Here is an 18,655-nt window from a genome sequence, read left to right on the forward strand (position 1 = left end):
TGTAGAGTGGTTCTCTTCAAGACGCCTGGTCAGCGTGAAGAGGGAAAGACCAAACCCTCCAGCACATGAAACCACAACGAAACAAATGGCCCTCAGTCCCCAGCAGCTTTCACTCTCCCTCTTACAGCAGCGAGAGGATCAGAGTGGAAGCAGAGGGTGCTAAGAATCTCTGGGTACGACCAGGCTGCCATGCACGGAAACTGAACTTGGCCTGTTATAACGTAAGAACACTCATTGGTGAAGATAGGATATTAGAGCTGGAAAAGGAATTGGAAAATGTGAATTGGAATACCATCGGTTTGGCTGAAACAAGAAGAAGAAATGAATCACTTATAAGCTTATCAAGTGGAAATCTGCTGTACACCAATGGAAACAGTGAAAGGAGTGAAGGTGGAGTTGGGTTTCTGGTCCATAAAGATTTTAAAAACAACATTTTGGAATTCAAAAGTACATCACCAAGAGTGTCAAGACTAATACTCAAGATTTCTAAGAGATACAAGCTAAAGATTATAATGATCTATGCACCAACATCGAGCCATGATAATGAAGAGGTTGAAGAAATGTATACCGAAATTGAGAGTCTTCTAGATGAGCATAAAACCCACTACACTATTATTATGGGAGACTTCAATGCTAAGGTTGGAAAAAGACAAAACAGCGCAGAAAGGGGAACAATAGGAAATTTTGGAATTAGTGAAAGAAATGAAAGAGGTGAAAGACTTGTGGAATTTGCAGAATCTCAAGGATTGTCAGTAATGAACACTTTTTTCAAGAAAAGGGTGAACAGAAAGTGGACATGGAAGAGTCCAAATGGATTAACTACTAATGAAATCGACTTCATCCTCACTAACAGAAGATATATTGTGAATGATGTTACTGTCCTGAATAAGGTAAATGTTGGAAGTGATCACAGAATGGTAAGATGTACACTTGATATAGATGTAGGAAAAGAAAGGAAAAAACTGACTCGAGTAAATAATACAAAGGTCTTTGAGATAACAGAAGAGGAGAAAAAGCAGTATGTACTGGAACTTAAGAACAAGTATGAGCTTCTGCAGACTGCTGAGGACCAAGATATCGAGGAGGAATATTACAACTTTTTGAAAGTGATAAAGCCCAAGAAACCTATAGGGAAAAAGAAATCCAAAGAAGAAAAAATTAGTCAAGAAACACTTGTCATGATGAACCGAAGACGACAAATGAAAAGCAAGAAAAACACTGACAGGGAGAAAATTGAGTATACTGAGTTATGCAAAGCCATTAGAAAGAGACTCAGAGAGGACATAAGAAGATTTAACACAAGAAAAGTAGAACAAGCATTAATTGAAAACAAAGGAATTAAATCAGCAGCCATGAGCAGTAATACAGAAAGACAAATGATACTGAAACTGAAGAATAGCGATGGTGTACTTATAAACAGCAGAGAAGGCATAATTCAAATAGCAGAAGACTACTATAGAGAATTATACAAGGAGCAGGGGAATGATGCCAGCACTGTGGGGAAGATGGATTGCAAAGTAGCAACACATACAACATACCCAATATTCTTCCTGATGAGGTAGAACATGCATTGAAGAAAATGAAGAATCAGAAAGCCCCGGGGGAAGATGAAGTTACTGTAGAGTTGTTAAAATTATGAGGAAGAGACATAACACAAAAACTGGCAAGGCTCTTCACAAAGTGCATTAGAAAAGGTGTGACACCTAAGCAGTGGAATAATGCAATCATAGTTTTGCTGCATAAGAAAGGAGATAAATCAGAAATTGGAAATTATAGACCAATTAGCTTGCTATCCCACATCTGCAAGTTGTTCACAAGGGTCATTACTAACAGATTAGAAAGAATACTTGATGCAAATCAACCGAAAGAGCAAGATGGCTTTAGGACAGGATTCTCAACTATGGATCACCTTCATGTAATATCACAGCTAATGGAGAAAGCAAATGAATATAAAACACCATTATGCCTGGCATTTGTGGATTATGAAAAGGCATTTGACTCCATACAGCATAAGGCAATGTTTCGGGCACTGGAAAGACAAGGCATTGATACCCCATATATTATGATTTTGAAGAAAATATATGAGAGTGCTACCTCCTTTATTAGACTAGACAAAGACAGTAGGAAATTTAAAATTGAGAAAGGAGTTCGACAAGGAGACGCAATATCTCCGAAGCTGTTTACTGCTGCCCTTGAGGAAGCTTTCAGAAGTTTAGACTGGTCGCAGAAAGGAGTCAATGTGAACGGAGAGTACCTAAACCATTTACGATTTGCAGATGACATTGTGGTCATTAGCCATGATCCCAACGAATTAAAGATGAATATGGCTAAAACAAAAGTAATGATGAACAAGTATGCCACAGAAAAGGAAATAATGATTGAAGGAGCAGTAATTGAAGAGGTGGAGTCATATACTTATCTGGGACAAGTCATTAGCTGTAATAATGATAAATGGCTGGAAGAAATTTTGGATGGATAGCATTCAGGAAATATATTCACATACTGAAGAGCAATATCCCAGTTTGTCTGAAACGTAAAATAATGAATCAATGTATACTCTCCACCATGACTTATGGAAGTGAAACTTGGGCACTCACCAAAAGAATGGAAGAGAAGCTGAGAACTACACAGCGAAGAAGGGAACGAATCATATTGGGAATCAGACTGTTAGATAAGAAGAGAAACACATGGATTAGGCAACAAACTCAAGTAAAGGACATTCTGATCAAAACTAAAGAACTAAAATGGTCTTGGGCAGGACACATAGCTTGAAGACATGATGACAGATGGACTAAGAAAATAACAGAATGGTATCCAAGAGGAGCTAGAAGAAAACCTGGAAGACAAAGGCGGAGATGGATAGATGAAATTCGTGAGTTCGTGGGTAGTAAATGGATGGCCAGTGCTCAAAACAGAAGGAACTGGAAAGTTGCTTGAGAGGCCTTCATCCTGCAGTGGATTGAAAATGGCTGATGATGATGATGATGATGATTCCAAAATTCTAATACTACTAACGGAAAGATAATGTACTTTTCCACTATTTCTCTTGCGAAAATTCACAATCACTGACGACAGTGTCATACAATTGCTCCATTATTAGAATAAGAATAGCTCTGTCAACCTAACAATTATAATGAGTATTAAAACAACTAATTGGTTAGGTCACGTTAACTGTTAAATTCTAACTATGAAAAGTAGATACACATTTGTCGGAATGATTTTTATGAGGAGAGAGGTCAATGTGTATGTGTGTGAATTTAAGGCAAGGGAAAAGTAAAATTAACTTGTAATGGTTGAGTTTATATTGTTTCAAAAAAAAGCCTTATCACTTATCAACAAAATGCCTTTCTTTCTTGGCACTGCTTGGTACTACCATTTGATCTATAATTACGACTTTGGGTTATCTTCCTCGATTTTCTTTATCGGCTGATCTTCCACTCTCTCTTCACTACTTTCGGTACCAGAAAAACTCTACCAGATACTGGAAAACCTCTTGTAAATCTTCAACTGTTTTCTAAGTCTCTCAGATCTCACTCTTCCAACACAGAATATCACGAAATCTACCTTAAGACTGGCAAGCCCCTTGGTTTCATTCCTCTCTTCGTATAAATACCTCTACATTCCCCCTTTTCATTCTGACCTCACGTATTAATAATGTGGGGCAAGGAACTAACTTGGGGTCTGTCAATTTTGGAATTTGACGCAACTGAAAATGAAATATTGTAGGAAGAAAGGAAATCCCATGTTTGTGTAAGGCAGTTTCTTTTGTTTTAAAATCGCGTCATCGAACATTAATCGATATAATTTTACGAACGGAATTTTAGAATGACAGTCATTGGGTTTATTAGTTTCGATCTCGTAAGGAATTATATCTCATGTTCTAATTTCTCACTCTCTCTTCTGTCACAAGTCGCAATCTGCTCTCTTCGTTCCTGAAGCAATTTAAGCAAATGCAAACGACCCATTGCCTTCAGGGAGAGGGGACTGAAGTCATCTAATTGCTCTAGGCACTAAACACGGTGTATCGTTTCAACAACAACTTCCCACTATTGCGACAACTGAGTGCTGCTACGAAATCGAAAGTTAAACGGCGTTTATTTCGTCAGATTAGTTGTATAGACCATGGAAAAAGTACAGGACACTTTGAAGAATAAATGCTTCTCAAAAGCAGGTGAAAGGGATAAAAAAATGATGGCATTTCTTAACACTTTAACAGTTGACCGCCCTCAAGTGTAATTCTTTGCCCCCACACTATTGACCCGTGAGATCAGAACACGTCATGGGTAATTCAGTTAGGGGATGCCGAGGTATCTATATTGAAAAGGGGAAAGAAAACAAAGAGTTTTGGCAATTTTGACGTAGATTTTGGAGGATTCACAGTTGGAAGAGTGAGAGTGAGATCTGAGAAACTTAGAGGGCAGTTGAAAATTTCCAAGAGGTTTTTTCAGTATTTTCAGAGTTTTTCTAGCGCCGAAAGTAGTGAAGAGAGAGTTGAAGATCAGCCGATAAAAAAAATCGAGGAAGATAATTAGTCGTAATTATGGATCAAACAGTAGTACCAAGGTTTGCCGAGAAAGAAAGACATTTTGTCGGTAAGTGATTAGCCTTTTCTAAAACAACACAAACTCAACCATTCGAAGTTAATCATACTTTCCCCTTGCCATTAATTAACTCACACTCACAGTACCTCTCTTCTCATAAAAATCATTCTGACAATTGTGTATCTACTTTTCATAATTAGAATATAACAGTTAACGCGACCTGACCAATTAGTCGTTTTAATTTTCATTGTAATTGTTAAGTTGACATATATATATACAGTAAACCCCCGCTATTCGCGGGGTTACGTTCCTAAGAAATGCCGCGAATACTGAAAACCCGAACACTGGGTTATGGCTGCCATAGTAATAAAGGGGTTCCTTTCCAAAATATGAAATATATAAGAAAAACTAGTCTAAAATTTTGTCTATGTATGTATTATATGTGCCTTCATAATATGACTATGTACATAGACAGTACATAGTGAAATGTAAGCATATGGCATCGAAATGAAAATAAGAAACAATTTAATATTAAATGTAATATTTATTAGAAATTTCAAACAAATCTTTCAAACCAGCACCTTTGCTAGCTAAAACTCTAATCCCGCCAGTGCTATCACCAGTTTCGCTAAAGTGCTGATAAAGGAGTTTTGCCTTTTTACGGATGATGAGTGAACTTAACGGAATTTTATTTTGAGTTCGGTCTTCTATCCACAGATTTAAAGCTTTTCCATTTTTTCTAATTTAACTTCACGAGTTACAGAGCAAATTTTTGAAGCAATTAGCACGTTTTCATGGACGCTACGGAGGATTTTTTCTTCTGATTTCTTGATTGATCATACCGTTGACCCATTGATTTTACAATGTTTTGCCACTGAGGAGACACTTTCACCATTAGAAATTTTGTCTAATAACTCTCGATTTTATTCGCTAATGTCATCACCTTTGATATTTTCACAATATCCCTTGTTATTCGTAGCCATATTTTTGTACCATTAGAAAGAATTTGTCCACAATAAAATCACTTTCTTCCGTTAACACACTCGAAAAAGTTTGTTTTACACTGCTTTTGCAGTGTTTATATGCTTATAAATTAAAATAAACGACGAAACCTTCCATGACAAGTGCATATCACATACTGAACAAGGATTAGTGAGAAACATCCACGCTCGCGATTTTGTCACCCCTCTCTCCTCCACCCACTGATCGCTGTTTTGACAGAGAAAGATAATTTTAGCCACACCCATGTTTTTTTATGGCGGAAAATGTTCACGGTGCTTTAAAATTCACATTTTTTTAGGTTTCATTTTATATTAAATCAGCGACCGCAAATACAGATACCGCGAATAGCGGTGGTTTACTGTATTCCTATTCTAATTGTAGAACAATTGTACTGCATGACTGCCATCAGTGATTGGATTGTGAATTTTCGCAAGAGAAATAGTGGAAAAGCCACATGAAGAACATTCCAAAATTGTAACACTACTAATAGCAAGATAACATTTGCTATTCAGTTAATTTAACCCTTAGTACCAGTTCAATTGTACTCATTTGTATGACTTATATGTTTAATAAATCTTGTTTTGTTGATCAACTTGCCTAGTGACGATTCTCTGTTACACATAATACACATAATTTACCCAGTAGATTTTGAGTTGGTGTTAAGCGGGCTCAAAGGTGCACTAAAGGAGACCCTTTGAGTTAATCACAATGCGATCTTGATGCTGCGAGCTTACTCTTATTTAAACCAGAGTGGGTTTGAGGGCGCAAGGTTTTGTCCTAATCCAAACTACTGGACTATCATTTGAAACCCAGGACTTCTGGACACACATATTAGCGTGCAGCCTTGTCGGAAGCCGAATGATTCACGGAGAACATTATTTAGGCAAGCACACACGCTAAAACAGAAAACCTGTGGAACAAATATCTGTAGATTTCTAAGTTCTGATATTAAAATCTAATCTTAAGTTAAGTATTCCATCTCATGCTTACAGTGCCAATTTCTCCCCTGGTGGCGGAAACGTGAACTTTTTTTCTTCTCAAATCGCTTCCCCATACCCTAAGTGACACACCCACCGATTTCACAGTGCTATCTCTAACTGTTTTGACAGTCTGCAGAGTAGCACAGTGGTATCGTCACCGTCCTCCCCACACTGGGTGAAAAAGGCCTGGTTCGCATTCCATCGATGACACGAGGAACATTAGTGGGTTTTTTCACTCTGTGGCTGAGTTAGTCGGTCTCAGGCATATAGAGCAAGGTTTTTTCCCCAGAAACTCGTGTTTTTCGTCCAGCAAAACAGATAAATCGACCATAGAAAACATGCAATTAACAGACATAAGACACAGCATGGCAGATGACTTTAATGATTCGGGTGGCGTAAAAATAAAAAAAAAACTGTTTTGACACTAGGGTCTCGTGAATAGGGAAATTTATTTTATAACTACTAAATTAATTATTCACTCCGGTACAAATTAATGTACCGGAGTGAATAATTAATATTCACTCCGGTACATTATTGTTAGATCGAACAGCGGCATTGCTGGTTGAAGGCCCTGCTAAATTCAACGCTTGATTTTCTCTTTGTATTTTAAGCAATCTTGATAGTTTTTGTCGTTCTTACACACTCATTGCTACCTCTGTCTTTATTTTCCTAGGTTGGCTTGCTCGATACTCTCGATAACGATCTGCATTTGATTTCAGCATCATCGAACACAGCTATAGCACTGTGGCATTCAGTTCCTTTGACTAATCAGAATATGATTGATGTGAACACATCTATAGCGGCACCTATGTTGCACATGGGTGACTACTGTACAAATTGGAGCAGTATGACATTAAGGACAAGTTGCTAAAATGGATAAAAGGACGGTTGAGTGGGAGAAGAAAGAGTGGTAATAAATGGATACTGCTCTACGTGGACTCATATTATTAGTGTCCCCCAGGGTTCTGTGCTGGGCATATTGTTTTGTGTATTTATCAATGATATTGATGAAGGTATATCAAGCTTAATGTGTAAGTTTGCAGATAATACAAAGGTTGGCAGGGTGGATAATAACAGTAATGACAGTATGCTGCTGAAACAGGATCTGGAAAAGTTGGATAGATGGGCTGAGAAGTGGCAACTGAAGTTTAACATTGACAAATGGAAAGCATTGCATATGGGTAGCAGCAACCCCAGAGAAATATACAGATGGGTGGTGTTACACTCAGGGCAGTGGAGAATGAAATAGACCGTGAGGTAATCTTGCAGTCATATGAAGTTTTCTGATCAGTGCAGAGAGGCTGCCAGAGTAGGTAATGGGGTACTGTCAATGGTATACAGAAATTTTGCCAGCAAAGATAAAGAGGTGATTATCCCCTTGTATACGGCAATGGTCAGGCCACATGTTGAGTACTGCATACAGGTCTCGAAGCCTCATTTTAGGAAGAATGTAGAGTTGCTATAACGAGTACAGAGAAGGGAAGCCAGACTGGTGATGGGAACAAAGGGGTACTCTTATGAAGAAAGGCTTAAATTCGGCAAATTGCAGCTTCTGGAGACTAGGCACCTGCAAGATGATCTGATTGATGTTTACGCCGATTAGCCAAAACATTATGACCACCTACCTAAGATGATATTGGTCCTCCACGTGCAGCCAAAATAGCTCGTACCCGGCGAGGCATGGACACTACAAAGTTTCTAAACGTGTCTTGTATCCGGTACCAACACGTAACCAGCAGGTCCTTTAACTCCTCTAAGGTCCGTGGTTGAGACGCTGCAGATCGGAGTTGGTGTTCCAACACAAGCCACAGATCCTCAATGGGATTGATGTCTGGGGATTTTGGCAGCCAGGGGAATACCTGGAAGTCTTCCTCCTGTTCCGTGAACCAGTCTCAAACAATCCCAGTGGTGCGGCATGGCTAGAGCTGCCATCTCTCTCTAACCTTAAAAATGAGGACATTTGGACAGAAAAATCCCGACTTTTGAGGACGCTTTTCCCTATTGTATCAAAACACACCTTACATTCTCTTACAGTCTTTTAAAAAATGCCTATGCAATAACAGTTTATTATGATAACAGGGTAATAACACGGTCACTGGCAAAGTAATAACATGTTAAATATTTTAATTGAATAACTCAAATCCCTTAATTTAACAGAATTCACACTTACCATTCTTATGCAGATTGCTTAACTGTAAAAAATGATACACAAAAATGTTTCTTATGGTATGAATAAAACAAATACTTTTATTTTTCTCAGCCTAATTTATTTGCTGTTCTCTACATTTCTTTTATATTTTTCCACTGATGCAATTTTACTCTGTAAATCTGTGTTTTTGGATAATATGAATGGAAATTTTTACACAGCATATCACTGAAATTGAATTTTATAAGCATTAGTCCCTTAATAGAATCCACAGTAAACGAGTTTTTATCCTTAGACCACTGCATCTCCATCACTGAAAACTCTTTCAATAAATGCATTATGTGGTGGTGGTGGTATGGAAAAGAAAATTTGAGCAATTATTAATAGCTCTGAGAAAAACTCTTCATTTTTACAATGGCTAAAATAATTAGCCCATCTTACATTACAAGGAACAGAAACATCACTATCCTTAATTTCCAGTACAATTTTTTTTAATTACAAAACTAATCAAAACACTTCACTTCATTCACACACACACACTCCTTTTGCATGAAGGTACATAATTGTTGATACTATGCAATCCCATTCAAATTCATTCATTCTCTTAAAGACATCCACCTGAATGAAGAAACTTCTTCCAGTGGTTTCAACCCGATTTCCAAGTATTCAGTGAATGATGAATATAGGTTCTGGATATTTCTTCTGAAAACTCCATATTTCTCTGTGTATATCTCTCTTCCTGGCGCCTCTCCAACATTTCCTTCACTTTGAGGGAAATGAACTGGCATTTACTTCTTTGGGACAGAATGTCCCTTACGGAAGAAAGAGCTTCAATAACTGCTATCAGAGAATTGTCATTCGTTTCAATGCTCATTATATGTGAATTGAAGACTAGCATTGCAGTTTGGCAATGAACATGATAAGTTTCACTAAACTCATCTTCAAAGAAAAGTTTTAAAATTTTGGAGGGATTTTCTTGAGAAAAAAAGAAAGACCTTAGGAATGGATAAATACTTATAATCCTTTCGATTGAGGCAATAGAGATAGAGAAAGCTAGCGTGTTCTGCTATGATACACAATTTTTTTTATAGGTAACCTCTGTAAATTCGCAGAACTTTTTTTAGGTTTTCAACACGTACAGTACAGACACTGAAATAATTCAAAATCTTAAGAACAATGGAGTCAATATCTACATCAATTGCATTTGCTCCATGCTGGATGCAGTTATGCAGAATGTGGGCAAGGCACCCACTCCTATTAGCTGCACTCCTCCAAACATGATGTTACAGTTATCCCCACCAAATGCAATACATTTCTTATCCAGGCCACTTTTACACAAGGTCTCATAAATATAGCCAAAATTAGTAGCTGCTGTCGCATCTGACATGCTATTTAATTCTATTAGCTTAAGCCACCACTTTTGAGCCACCATTTTTCCAGTCAGTAGGGATAGCACAAGAATAGGGAAATTTTTCAGAAATTCATGATTAATGGTGTGAGTGGAAACTCCAAAAAACAGCACATTCTGCAGAGATTTAACTACTTCAACTGAATTCACTGCTAAAACAGAGTTAATTATGGCTTCAGTCTTTGTTTTTACACAAGATAACCTCCTAGCAATATCTGAATCAGAGCATATCGACTTTGATAATTCTGCTGTACAAGACATTGATTTATAGTTGTGGTGATGTGCCACTGTGTGAAAGGCAAGGGCTCCTTCAGCAACAAACTCTTGGATCAAGCCCTTTAGGGGAATTTACTAAAAAGTCCGTTACCTTGCTGCAAGATTTTTTAAATCAAATGTTCTTATGTTTCTCTGAATTCATGTGGATGTCCAAATCACCTTAACCCTTGTTAGCAACCGAGATATAGCTTTCTGGACTGAAAACAATGCATTTTACCTCCTCATCTATTCTTCCCTTTCGAAAACCTTGATATTTCATCCTCAAGTCGTCAGTAAACTTGCACTTCCTTTTGGCATAATGGGTATTCCTGACTATATGTAAATTAAAGAATTATTTTAATTTAAATCGTAGAAATAAAAAATTATTTGAAGAAGTGACTGATTACGTCATCAGCTGATAATTAAGAAATATTGCATACAAAAACTATGCTTACTCGTAAATAAATACGACGAATTGAAACTGGACGTATCAAATTATTGTTTATATAAACTGCTGAAAGAAGAATAGAAAATGTGAGATCTCTTTAAAAAACATGGAATAGAAATTTTAATTTAGAATAAATTCACTTAATTAGAATGAATTTCAGGTAAAATGAATAACGAGAGAAAATTTATTTTGAATTTGAATTGTCTACTCACCAAGAATGTAAAAGAGCAGAGAAAAAAAAAAAAAAGAGTGAAAAAGCCAAACTGCACGAACAAAATTTCAACTCGGAACGCACGATGAACTCCTTAATATCTGATCTGCGTTGTTTACAGCCAGAAGTGGAGATCCTTGGGATTCTTCCGCAACATTGATTGGTGTACAAATTTTACCGATAAGTATCAGGAGATTTTCAAATTTTAAGAGCCAAAATTCCGGATATTTTCAAAATTTTAGAAATATCTCCGAGACGGTCCATGATACGTAAAAAATGAGGACATGTCCAGAAAAATGAGGACGGATAGCAGCCCTAGGCATGGCATATTATCTTGCTGAAAGACAGCGCCGCCAGAAGGGAAGACCGTTCCCATGAAAGGGTGTACCTGGTCAGCAGTGATGTTTAGGTAAAGTGTAAAGTGTATTTAGGGTCAAACGGTTGCAGGGGTTTACCCCATCTCCACGTAGTTTACGTTGTAAGGTGATACAGTACACTGTAAATGCAAGAGATTTAAAAGTGTATGGATAATGTTTAAGTGTGGTGTTTTGTACTGTTGTTCCTCTGGCCATTTAGCTGTCAGACCTCTGCTGAGGCCCGACGTTGCCCAACTTTCGCCCCGTGGAGGCAGACCAGATACCCAGTATCTCTAAATTCAATCTGGCAGGTCCTGCCACCAAATTTCTTGAGATTTCAGTAGCTAGGACCTAAACAAAAATATATATATTTGTTATACGCGCGAAGTTTATGTTCGATTGTAGGAGACAGCGCTAGGGATAAAAGAGGCCGAGTAGTTTGCGAAAATTTGGTTTTGGGCTAAATTTTGACATGTGGAGTGGTATGCTATGCTGCAGGTAGAGAGGGGGAGACTGAAGACTAGGGGAGAAAGGTAGGAAGAATGGGGTCAATAGTGGAGATTATCCCAGTGAAAATCACTGGGGCGTGCCCATGCCCCACCAGAGGGAAAATAGGGGGAAAGAACGGGAAACCGTCGCCTCCCCCCTTTGCTAGGTGGGGAGAAAGTGGTGAGCTGAGCAAGAGATCTGGCTCAGGAGGTCGCCAATATGGCACAAAGCAGCATGTATACTGCAGGTTGTATCAAAATGGTGAATGTTATTCTTCATGGCTGTCATTTGTTGAGAGTAATCTCTTCACGGTAGCTTGATCAGTTTTTGCCAGACAGGGTCTAGATTCTGCTCTTGACTGGTTGTTAAGTTGTCGTGCACAGTTTTGTGAGGTAGTGATGTAATTTGGTGCGGCTGCCAATTGTGGAAAGTTGTCTCTCCGTTGCGATTTGATAAGGTTGTTTCCAGCTGGGTCCATGTTTGGCTTTTTATCTAGTTTATAAGTAATCTTTCACTGTTTGTCGCTCACGCTTGCTAGATGGCATCGTCGGCAGTGATTGTCACGCCTAGGTTAGTACGAAGGCGTTGATTCTCACGCCTAGGTTAGTATCTGTGCGTTGTCTGGTCTGTGATTTAGTCAGTTCAGGTTGGCAGTGAGGTGTTTTCCCTCTGTGTTTGTGGAATGAGGTGTTTTCTTTCAGGTAGTTTAGTATCATCTGCCGGGCAGTTTTGCAGGCAGGTGAGTGTTTGTGCTGTTTTTCTCCGCTTATGGTTGTGGCTCTGGCAAGATTCTTCTTCTGCAGAAGAGGTCTTGCGTGTACTTAGTAAGCGCCTTGTAGCTGTTCTTCCTCTTCCTCTGTTCTTCCTTTAGTAAGTGGTGCTCCTGGTTGAGTGGCACATATTGTATTTCTGTGATCAAGCGGCAGCGTAGATCCTCATATAATTCGCAGTGGTGCATCAGATGCGTCCATGTTTCTGTCTCTCCACAGTGACAGAAAGGTGTGGTACTGAGGCTGAAGTAGGGCAATTTTTGGAGGATGGTGCTGTGAGCAAATAGGTGAGTAAATAAATAAATAAAATTTCTGTTTATACTCCGGGACGACCAAACGGTCAGAGGAGTTCACAAGATAGACAGAATACAAGAAACAGCACCGTATTCAGCAGTCAGGGGCTTGAACCCCGGTCACTCAAGACGCGTGTACATATGCACCCGCGCGTGATAGCCAGGTGTGGTGATAGCCAGTGTGGGTATTATGGGTAGATAACCTGAACCTGTGGTTTGAATTTTCGGGAATTGAGCCCTTTGGAGAGTTCTCCCAGTGTGTTTGCCAGATTTGCTGTAGGTGTGTATTTAGCCTCCTTTTCTCTGTTTTGATTTCGTCGTCAGGTCTGTTTTAAAATTTTGGCAGGTGGCAGTTTTGCCCTTCGAGAGGTGGCGAAGGAGACTGCAGCAGACTATTTCCAGGTCCAAAGGAAGGGCCCATGAGGGCTTAATGTGTTATAAGCTCTGAAGATGGTAAGCAGGATGTGGCGTTGCGTTGCTTCAAGCCTTCATCTGTATGTTGCTGTAGTTTCTTTGTGGTGCCATGATCCAGCTGCATATAAGACAATTGGTAGAAAGACAGCTTTGTAGTAGAGGACAAGGGTTTTCTTTCTTAAGCCCCATTCTTTACGGGTGACTCTTACGAAGAGAGACGAGTACTTCCTGATTTTGTTGCTTATATAGTTGATATGGGGAGTGAAAGGTAGGTGCACTTCTAAGATGAAGCAAAGATATTTCAGCTCAGTTTTTAGCTTGATCGTGGCCCTGAAATATTTTTATTTGTGGAGGTCTCCTGATATCCAGGGTCCCTCGAAGTAATACTGAGTTTGTTTTGGTTGGGGATATTGATAATTATTTTGGTTTGCCCATTTTTGAAGGGCGGCGCGCGCCCGGTTTGCGGTGGTTTCTAGCTGGGCCCTGTTGTCTTCAGCGAGCATCAGAATAAGATCGTCGGCATGATCTTATTCTGATGCTTGGGACTTTATGTCCCCAAGGTCTAGATTCAGAAAGCTATCCATGGTCACATTCCATAGGAGCGGGTCCAGGACGGACCCACTCCTATGGAATGTGGGCATCCTCTGTGGACTGGTCTAAATACGGAGCTGTACGGGGTTTCTACTCTGACTGATCTGTTTGTGAAGTAGGTGCTGATACACTTATAGAGGTTGGTTGGCAGGTTAGCCTCCCTGAGTCTGCCGAGGACGCTTGGCCACCATAGGATGTCAAACGGCACAGCAAAATCGACCACGATGACGAGGAAATATTTCCTGTTTGTTGTTCTTGTTGTTGTAGCAGTTCCGATGATGTTTTCAAGGGCATCCGTTGTTGAACATCCCTTGCGGAAGTCGAACTGGTTTGGAGATTGTAATCATGAGTTTGCATAGCATTGCTCGATTCTGTTTTTCAGCAGATGTTCTAGAAGCTTTCTGAGCACAGTTAAGAGCGCTATGGGTCATTAGGAGCCCAGGAGATCCTGTAGCTTAGTTGGGTTTTTGAGTACCGGTCGAAGTGTTGCCTCCCTCCAGGCGAGGGGGAATTAACCATCTTTTAAAAATTTATTACGTAAGCTTAGCAGTTGATCCGGGATGATCTCAGTTGTCTTTTTGATGAGTTCGGTTTCTAGGAGGTCTGTGCCAGGGAATCATTTGTTTCTCAGCGTAGCTGCTGCATTATCCAATTTATTTCTTGTGAATGGTTTTTCTTCCTGCTCTGTGATGTACATGTGGTTTTGGTGGCAGAGCAGTAGTTGTTATGGAGTAGCTGGATCTGGGTGCCCTGGGAAGATGGCATCCAGGATATTATTTGTAGATTCTTGCCATGTGGTTGTATGTCCGTCCCCCTTGTGGTTTTTTAGTTGCACAGATGACTTTGCCTCTTGGGTGCCTGTTTGTGTTTACACAGTAGACGTTTCCTGTTGTGGTGACCAGATGTTCCCACGTACGTTGTTTTCGTTCCCAGACTTTGGCTGTGTATCTATTTCTTGCTGTGCGGTATAGTTCCTGCATTTGTTCCACTTCGGTAGCAGGCCAGTTTCACCTGGCGCGTTGGAAGTTTTTTCTTGAGGTATTTGCCTCCTGCTTGAGTTACTGGAGATCCCCGATACAGTTTCTTCTTTCTACTTGACTTATCAGCCGCTTCTGTGATTAGCTTAGTTATTGCTCTTTGGTGGTGGTCCAGATTTAGTCCCTCTGTCTCAAGCATGGGGACAGTCATCCACAGTGTTTCTTGGAAGAGAAGCCAATCAGCCTTTCCAATGGCATATCTGCTTTGTTTTTGCTTGGGGATTATTTCTCTAGTTATTGTGCGATTTAGCCGGAAGATGATCGTTCTGTGGTCTGAAGTTGTCCAGTTTTCAGTTGCTAGTATGGTCTGCGATGGTTATAGTAGCTAGTGAGAGGTCTAGTGTGGCTTCCCACAATGTGCTGGAGAAGGTCGGTAGGTTAGTAGGCTGGTTTAAGATAGTGTAACAGCTATTTTCAAGGAAGTCCTCCAGGCGCTGTCCATTGTTTACATCTCGTCATCCAGGAGATTCATGGCGCCAGGCTGATGAACGGCAGTTTATATTTGCTCTAATGATTATTTTTGCCTTTGGGAATCAGCGTGGGAAGTTTGCTGCCCAGGGCGTGTCTCCATCTTTTTGGACTATTTTGAAACTCAATGGGTAGCCCTGACTTCATTGCCGTGAGTATATGGTTCCTGTATGGGTAGGTTGCCCGCATTTTCTTCTCAGGTTTCTTGGTTAGCTGTGCAGCAACCGCCTTTGACCTTTGGGCATTTAGTTGGGCGATCTGTACCCTGTTGTTATTATATTGTTGAAGGAGCGCGGCCATAGTCTAGTTTTAGTTGATATGTTCTCTTGGCCTTAATGTAGACAGGACACTTGTTGTTCCTGATCGAGTGGTCTGCCTGTAGTTGTTATGACTTGCAGTTTGCACAGGTCAGGGGTTCCTCTCTTTTTTAGGACAATCCTTGTGTTCGTGGCCCTTTTCGGCACAGTGGCGACATGTGGGGACAGTTTGGGCATAGGTGGGCATTGTATGTCTAAAGCGGCCACATCTGAAGCATTTGGGCACAGGCACATGCTCATTGTAGCGGTAACTTCCTCAGTTTATGAAATCTCTATTTTGCTGGTTTATAGAGATCTCTCGCCGGCATGCATGCCGGCGAGAGATCTCTATAAACCAGCAAATTTGTATTTGCTCTAATGATTATTGGCTGATCTCTCGCCGGCATGCATGCCGGCGAGAGATCAGCCACCCAGTTGGTAGTGTTTCCAGATCTGGACCTTGTCTGGTATCTCGGTGTTACCAGCATAGCTGAGTCTGCTTCCCGATGAGCCTGTTGCAAGTTTCTTGCTTAAAGTTCAGCTCGTAGTGTCTCTGGTGTCAATTCCTTATGTGTTAAAGATGATTATGCTGGGTCCTTTCTTTTTAGGGGTCTCAGCTTCCAGTACTAGGGTCGGTATCTTGGGATTTGCAATTATCATATGGGCATCTTATTTTGTTTGTTTCGATAATAACGCCTGCTTATTTTTCGAACAGATTTGATCTTTGCTGTCTTGAAGTCATCTGCAAGTTTTGCAATTACTGTGTTTTTCACAGCTTTACTTGTTGCATGGTCATCCGTTAGTGTTGGTCGGAGGATTACCAGGTGTGGAGTAAGCAGGAATATTTTACGCTTGGTGGCTGTTTGGGTTTGTATGGCTGGTGGTTCCTTTGCATTTGTCCTCAGCGCTTCTGAATATGTCAGGGTGAGCTGTGGCATTTGTCTTTCCCCGCATTCAATGTATGCCTGCAGCCGTGTGGCAGCTCTCTCGTTTTCCACGTGGGTGTTATGCAGAATTGTTTCCATCTTGTGGAAGATGTTGACTATCTGCGATCTTAGATCTGTGGATATCCTGTTTTGGCTTCTCTTTGAAGATAGTTGCTAAAGCCGTTTTCAGGAAGAGTGGCTTCTCGTAGACAGAGCCCTCTGGTATGGTGTGGTCCAGGGATGGACCACATCCCTGGACCACATTATTTTTGCGTTGAGTTTTCTTCTGGCTGTTCCTTTGTTTCAGATTGGGATCATATTTCCCATTCCGATTTGATGATCATGTTTTCCATTCCGATTTGGGGATCAGTTGTTTGCGGCTTTTCCGCCTAGTTGGGGCCCTGGTCGGAGGGCCTCCATCTTCTTTGGATAGTCGATGATGACGGGTTCATCATTTTATCTTTCAGTCGTCTGCGCGGTAGCACAGTGGTATCATCATCGTCCTCCCCCCCACCGGGTGGAAAAGGCCCAGGTTCGAATCCCGTCGATTACGCAAGGAACTTTATTGGGTTTTTTTTTTCACTCCGTGGCTGGGTCAGTCAGTCTCAGGTGCAGATAGCAAGGTTTTTTTCCCCAGAAACTGGGGGTGGGTGTTACGTCCAGCAAACAGACAAATTGACCATAGAACACACGCAATTAACAGACATAAGACACTGCACTGCATATGAATTTAATTATTCAGGTGGCCTAAATATAATAGTTTTTTTTTTTTTTTTTTTTTTCAGTCGGGGGATCCCCATGCTTATCCATTTTCCCATTAATGTCCGTGGACTCCGGATAATCAATACCGTTCAGATTATCGGGTTCTGTATATTATAATAAGGTAGATAGCTTAAAATGATGGCGTTAGATGCCACCCACAAGTTCGTGGGTGTATTTGGACGCACACAGTAGGTACTAGAAGTTTTGGAGGCACACAGTAGGTACTAGAAGTTTTGGAGGCACACAGTAGGTACTAGAAGTTTTAGACACTAAAGTACATGTTTCCTTAGTAAAAAGCTCGCTAAAGGCACATTTAGGCAGTAAAGGCAGTCAAAGTGTCAGGTGGAAACGCGGCCGCCGCTTTATATCGGCAGCCTCTCTATAACCCTGTTGTCAGCCACGTGGTGACCATGCGGTCTGGCAACAAAGGATATAGATAAAAAACGCTTCAACCTGACCAAATTCCCAGTAAGTTGACAAAGTGGCTCACCAGTGGATTCCTTAGATCTTTATCTTCCTGTGAGTACACTTTTTAACTGCTGGAGAATACTTAAAACACATTATTTTAAACAAAAATCACAGAGCTGAAATAAAGTACGTCCGCACGGTAAGGCAGCCATATTGGTGATAATCATGATGTTTAGGTAAGTGTAAGATGTGTTGAGGGTCTAACAGCTCCTGTGGTTTCACCCATATGCCCATATGCACTAATAACTAACATTTTTTGGTATCTTATAATTCTTTAAGTTTAGTGATCTATCATCACTGTGATATTTAAGCCAAAATATCTTTTAATCATTCTGTTGATTAGATGACTTACAAATTTTACGGTCTTTAGCTTGTCGTCACATGAAATAAATTAATATTCCATGTGATTTCAGTTTCCGCCCCTTCCTCGAGGAGGAAGAGCTCTACTCGTTCAGAAGGTTAAAAATTTTACTTTACAACTGCCTGACTTTCAAAAAATGGTCTCACACTGAGTCTCTACCCAAAACATGAACTATACAGGGTGTTTCAGTTAAACGTTTCAGAACTTCTAAGAGGGGTAGGGTACATCCTGACAACTCGAAATCATATAGCAATGTGGGGTCGGAAATGCTTTCCTGAAGCGGTGTTGTACACAGAAGCACCATAAAGAAAAGAGACCGTAAGTGAGAAATCGTTTTAATAATACATGAAAAGAAGCAAAAGGTACATGGATTAAAGTAAGTGTTCGAAGTTTCTTCCACGGGCTACAATGCACGCCTCACATCTCCGACGCA

At 40.3% G+C, this 18,655-nt stretch overlaps 1 protein-coding gene across 1 annotated transcript in view; it reads left to right on the top strand.

The window, feature by feature from the left end:
* The first annotated feature begins 4,540 nt into the window (after nucleotides 1–4,540).
* LOC150076201 (uncharacterized) overlaps nucleotides 4,541–18,655 on the top strand; it is a 46,732-nt gene continuing 32,617 nt past the window's right edge. Inside the window, exon 1 of the mRNA XM_090387284.1 lies at nucleotides 4,541–4,592. Coding sequence (XP_090243410.1) covers nucleotides 4,541–4,592 — 52 coding nt within the window. The remainder of the gene's footprint in view (nucleotides 4,593–18,655) is intronic.

This window comes from Mastigoproctus giganteus, chromosome 13 (genome assembly GCF_048544385.1).
Source record: "Mastigoproctus giganteus isolate SK-2022 chromosome 13, ASM4854438v1, whole genome shotgun sequence".
NCBI lineage: Eukaryota > Metazoa > Arthropoda > Arachnida > Uropygi > Thelyphonidae > Mastigoproctus > Mastigoproctus giganteus.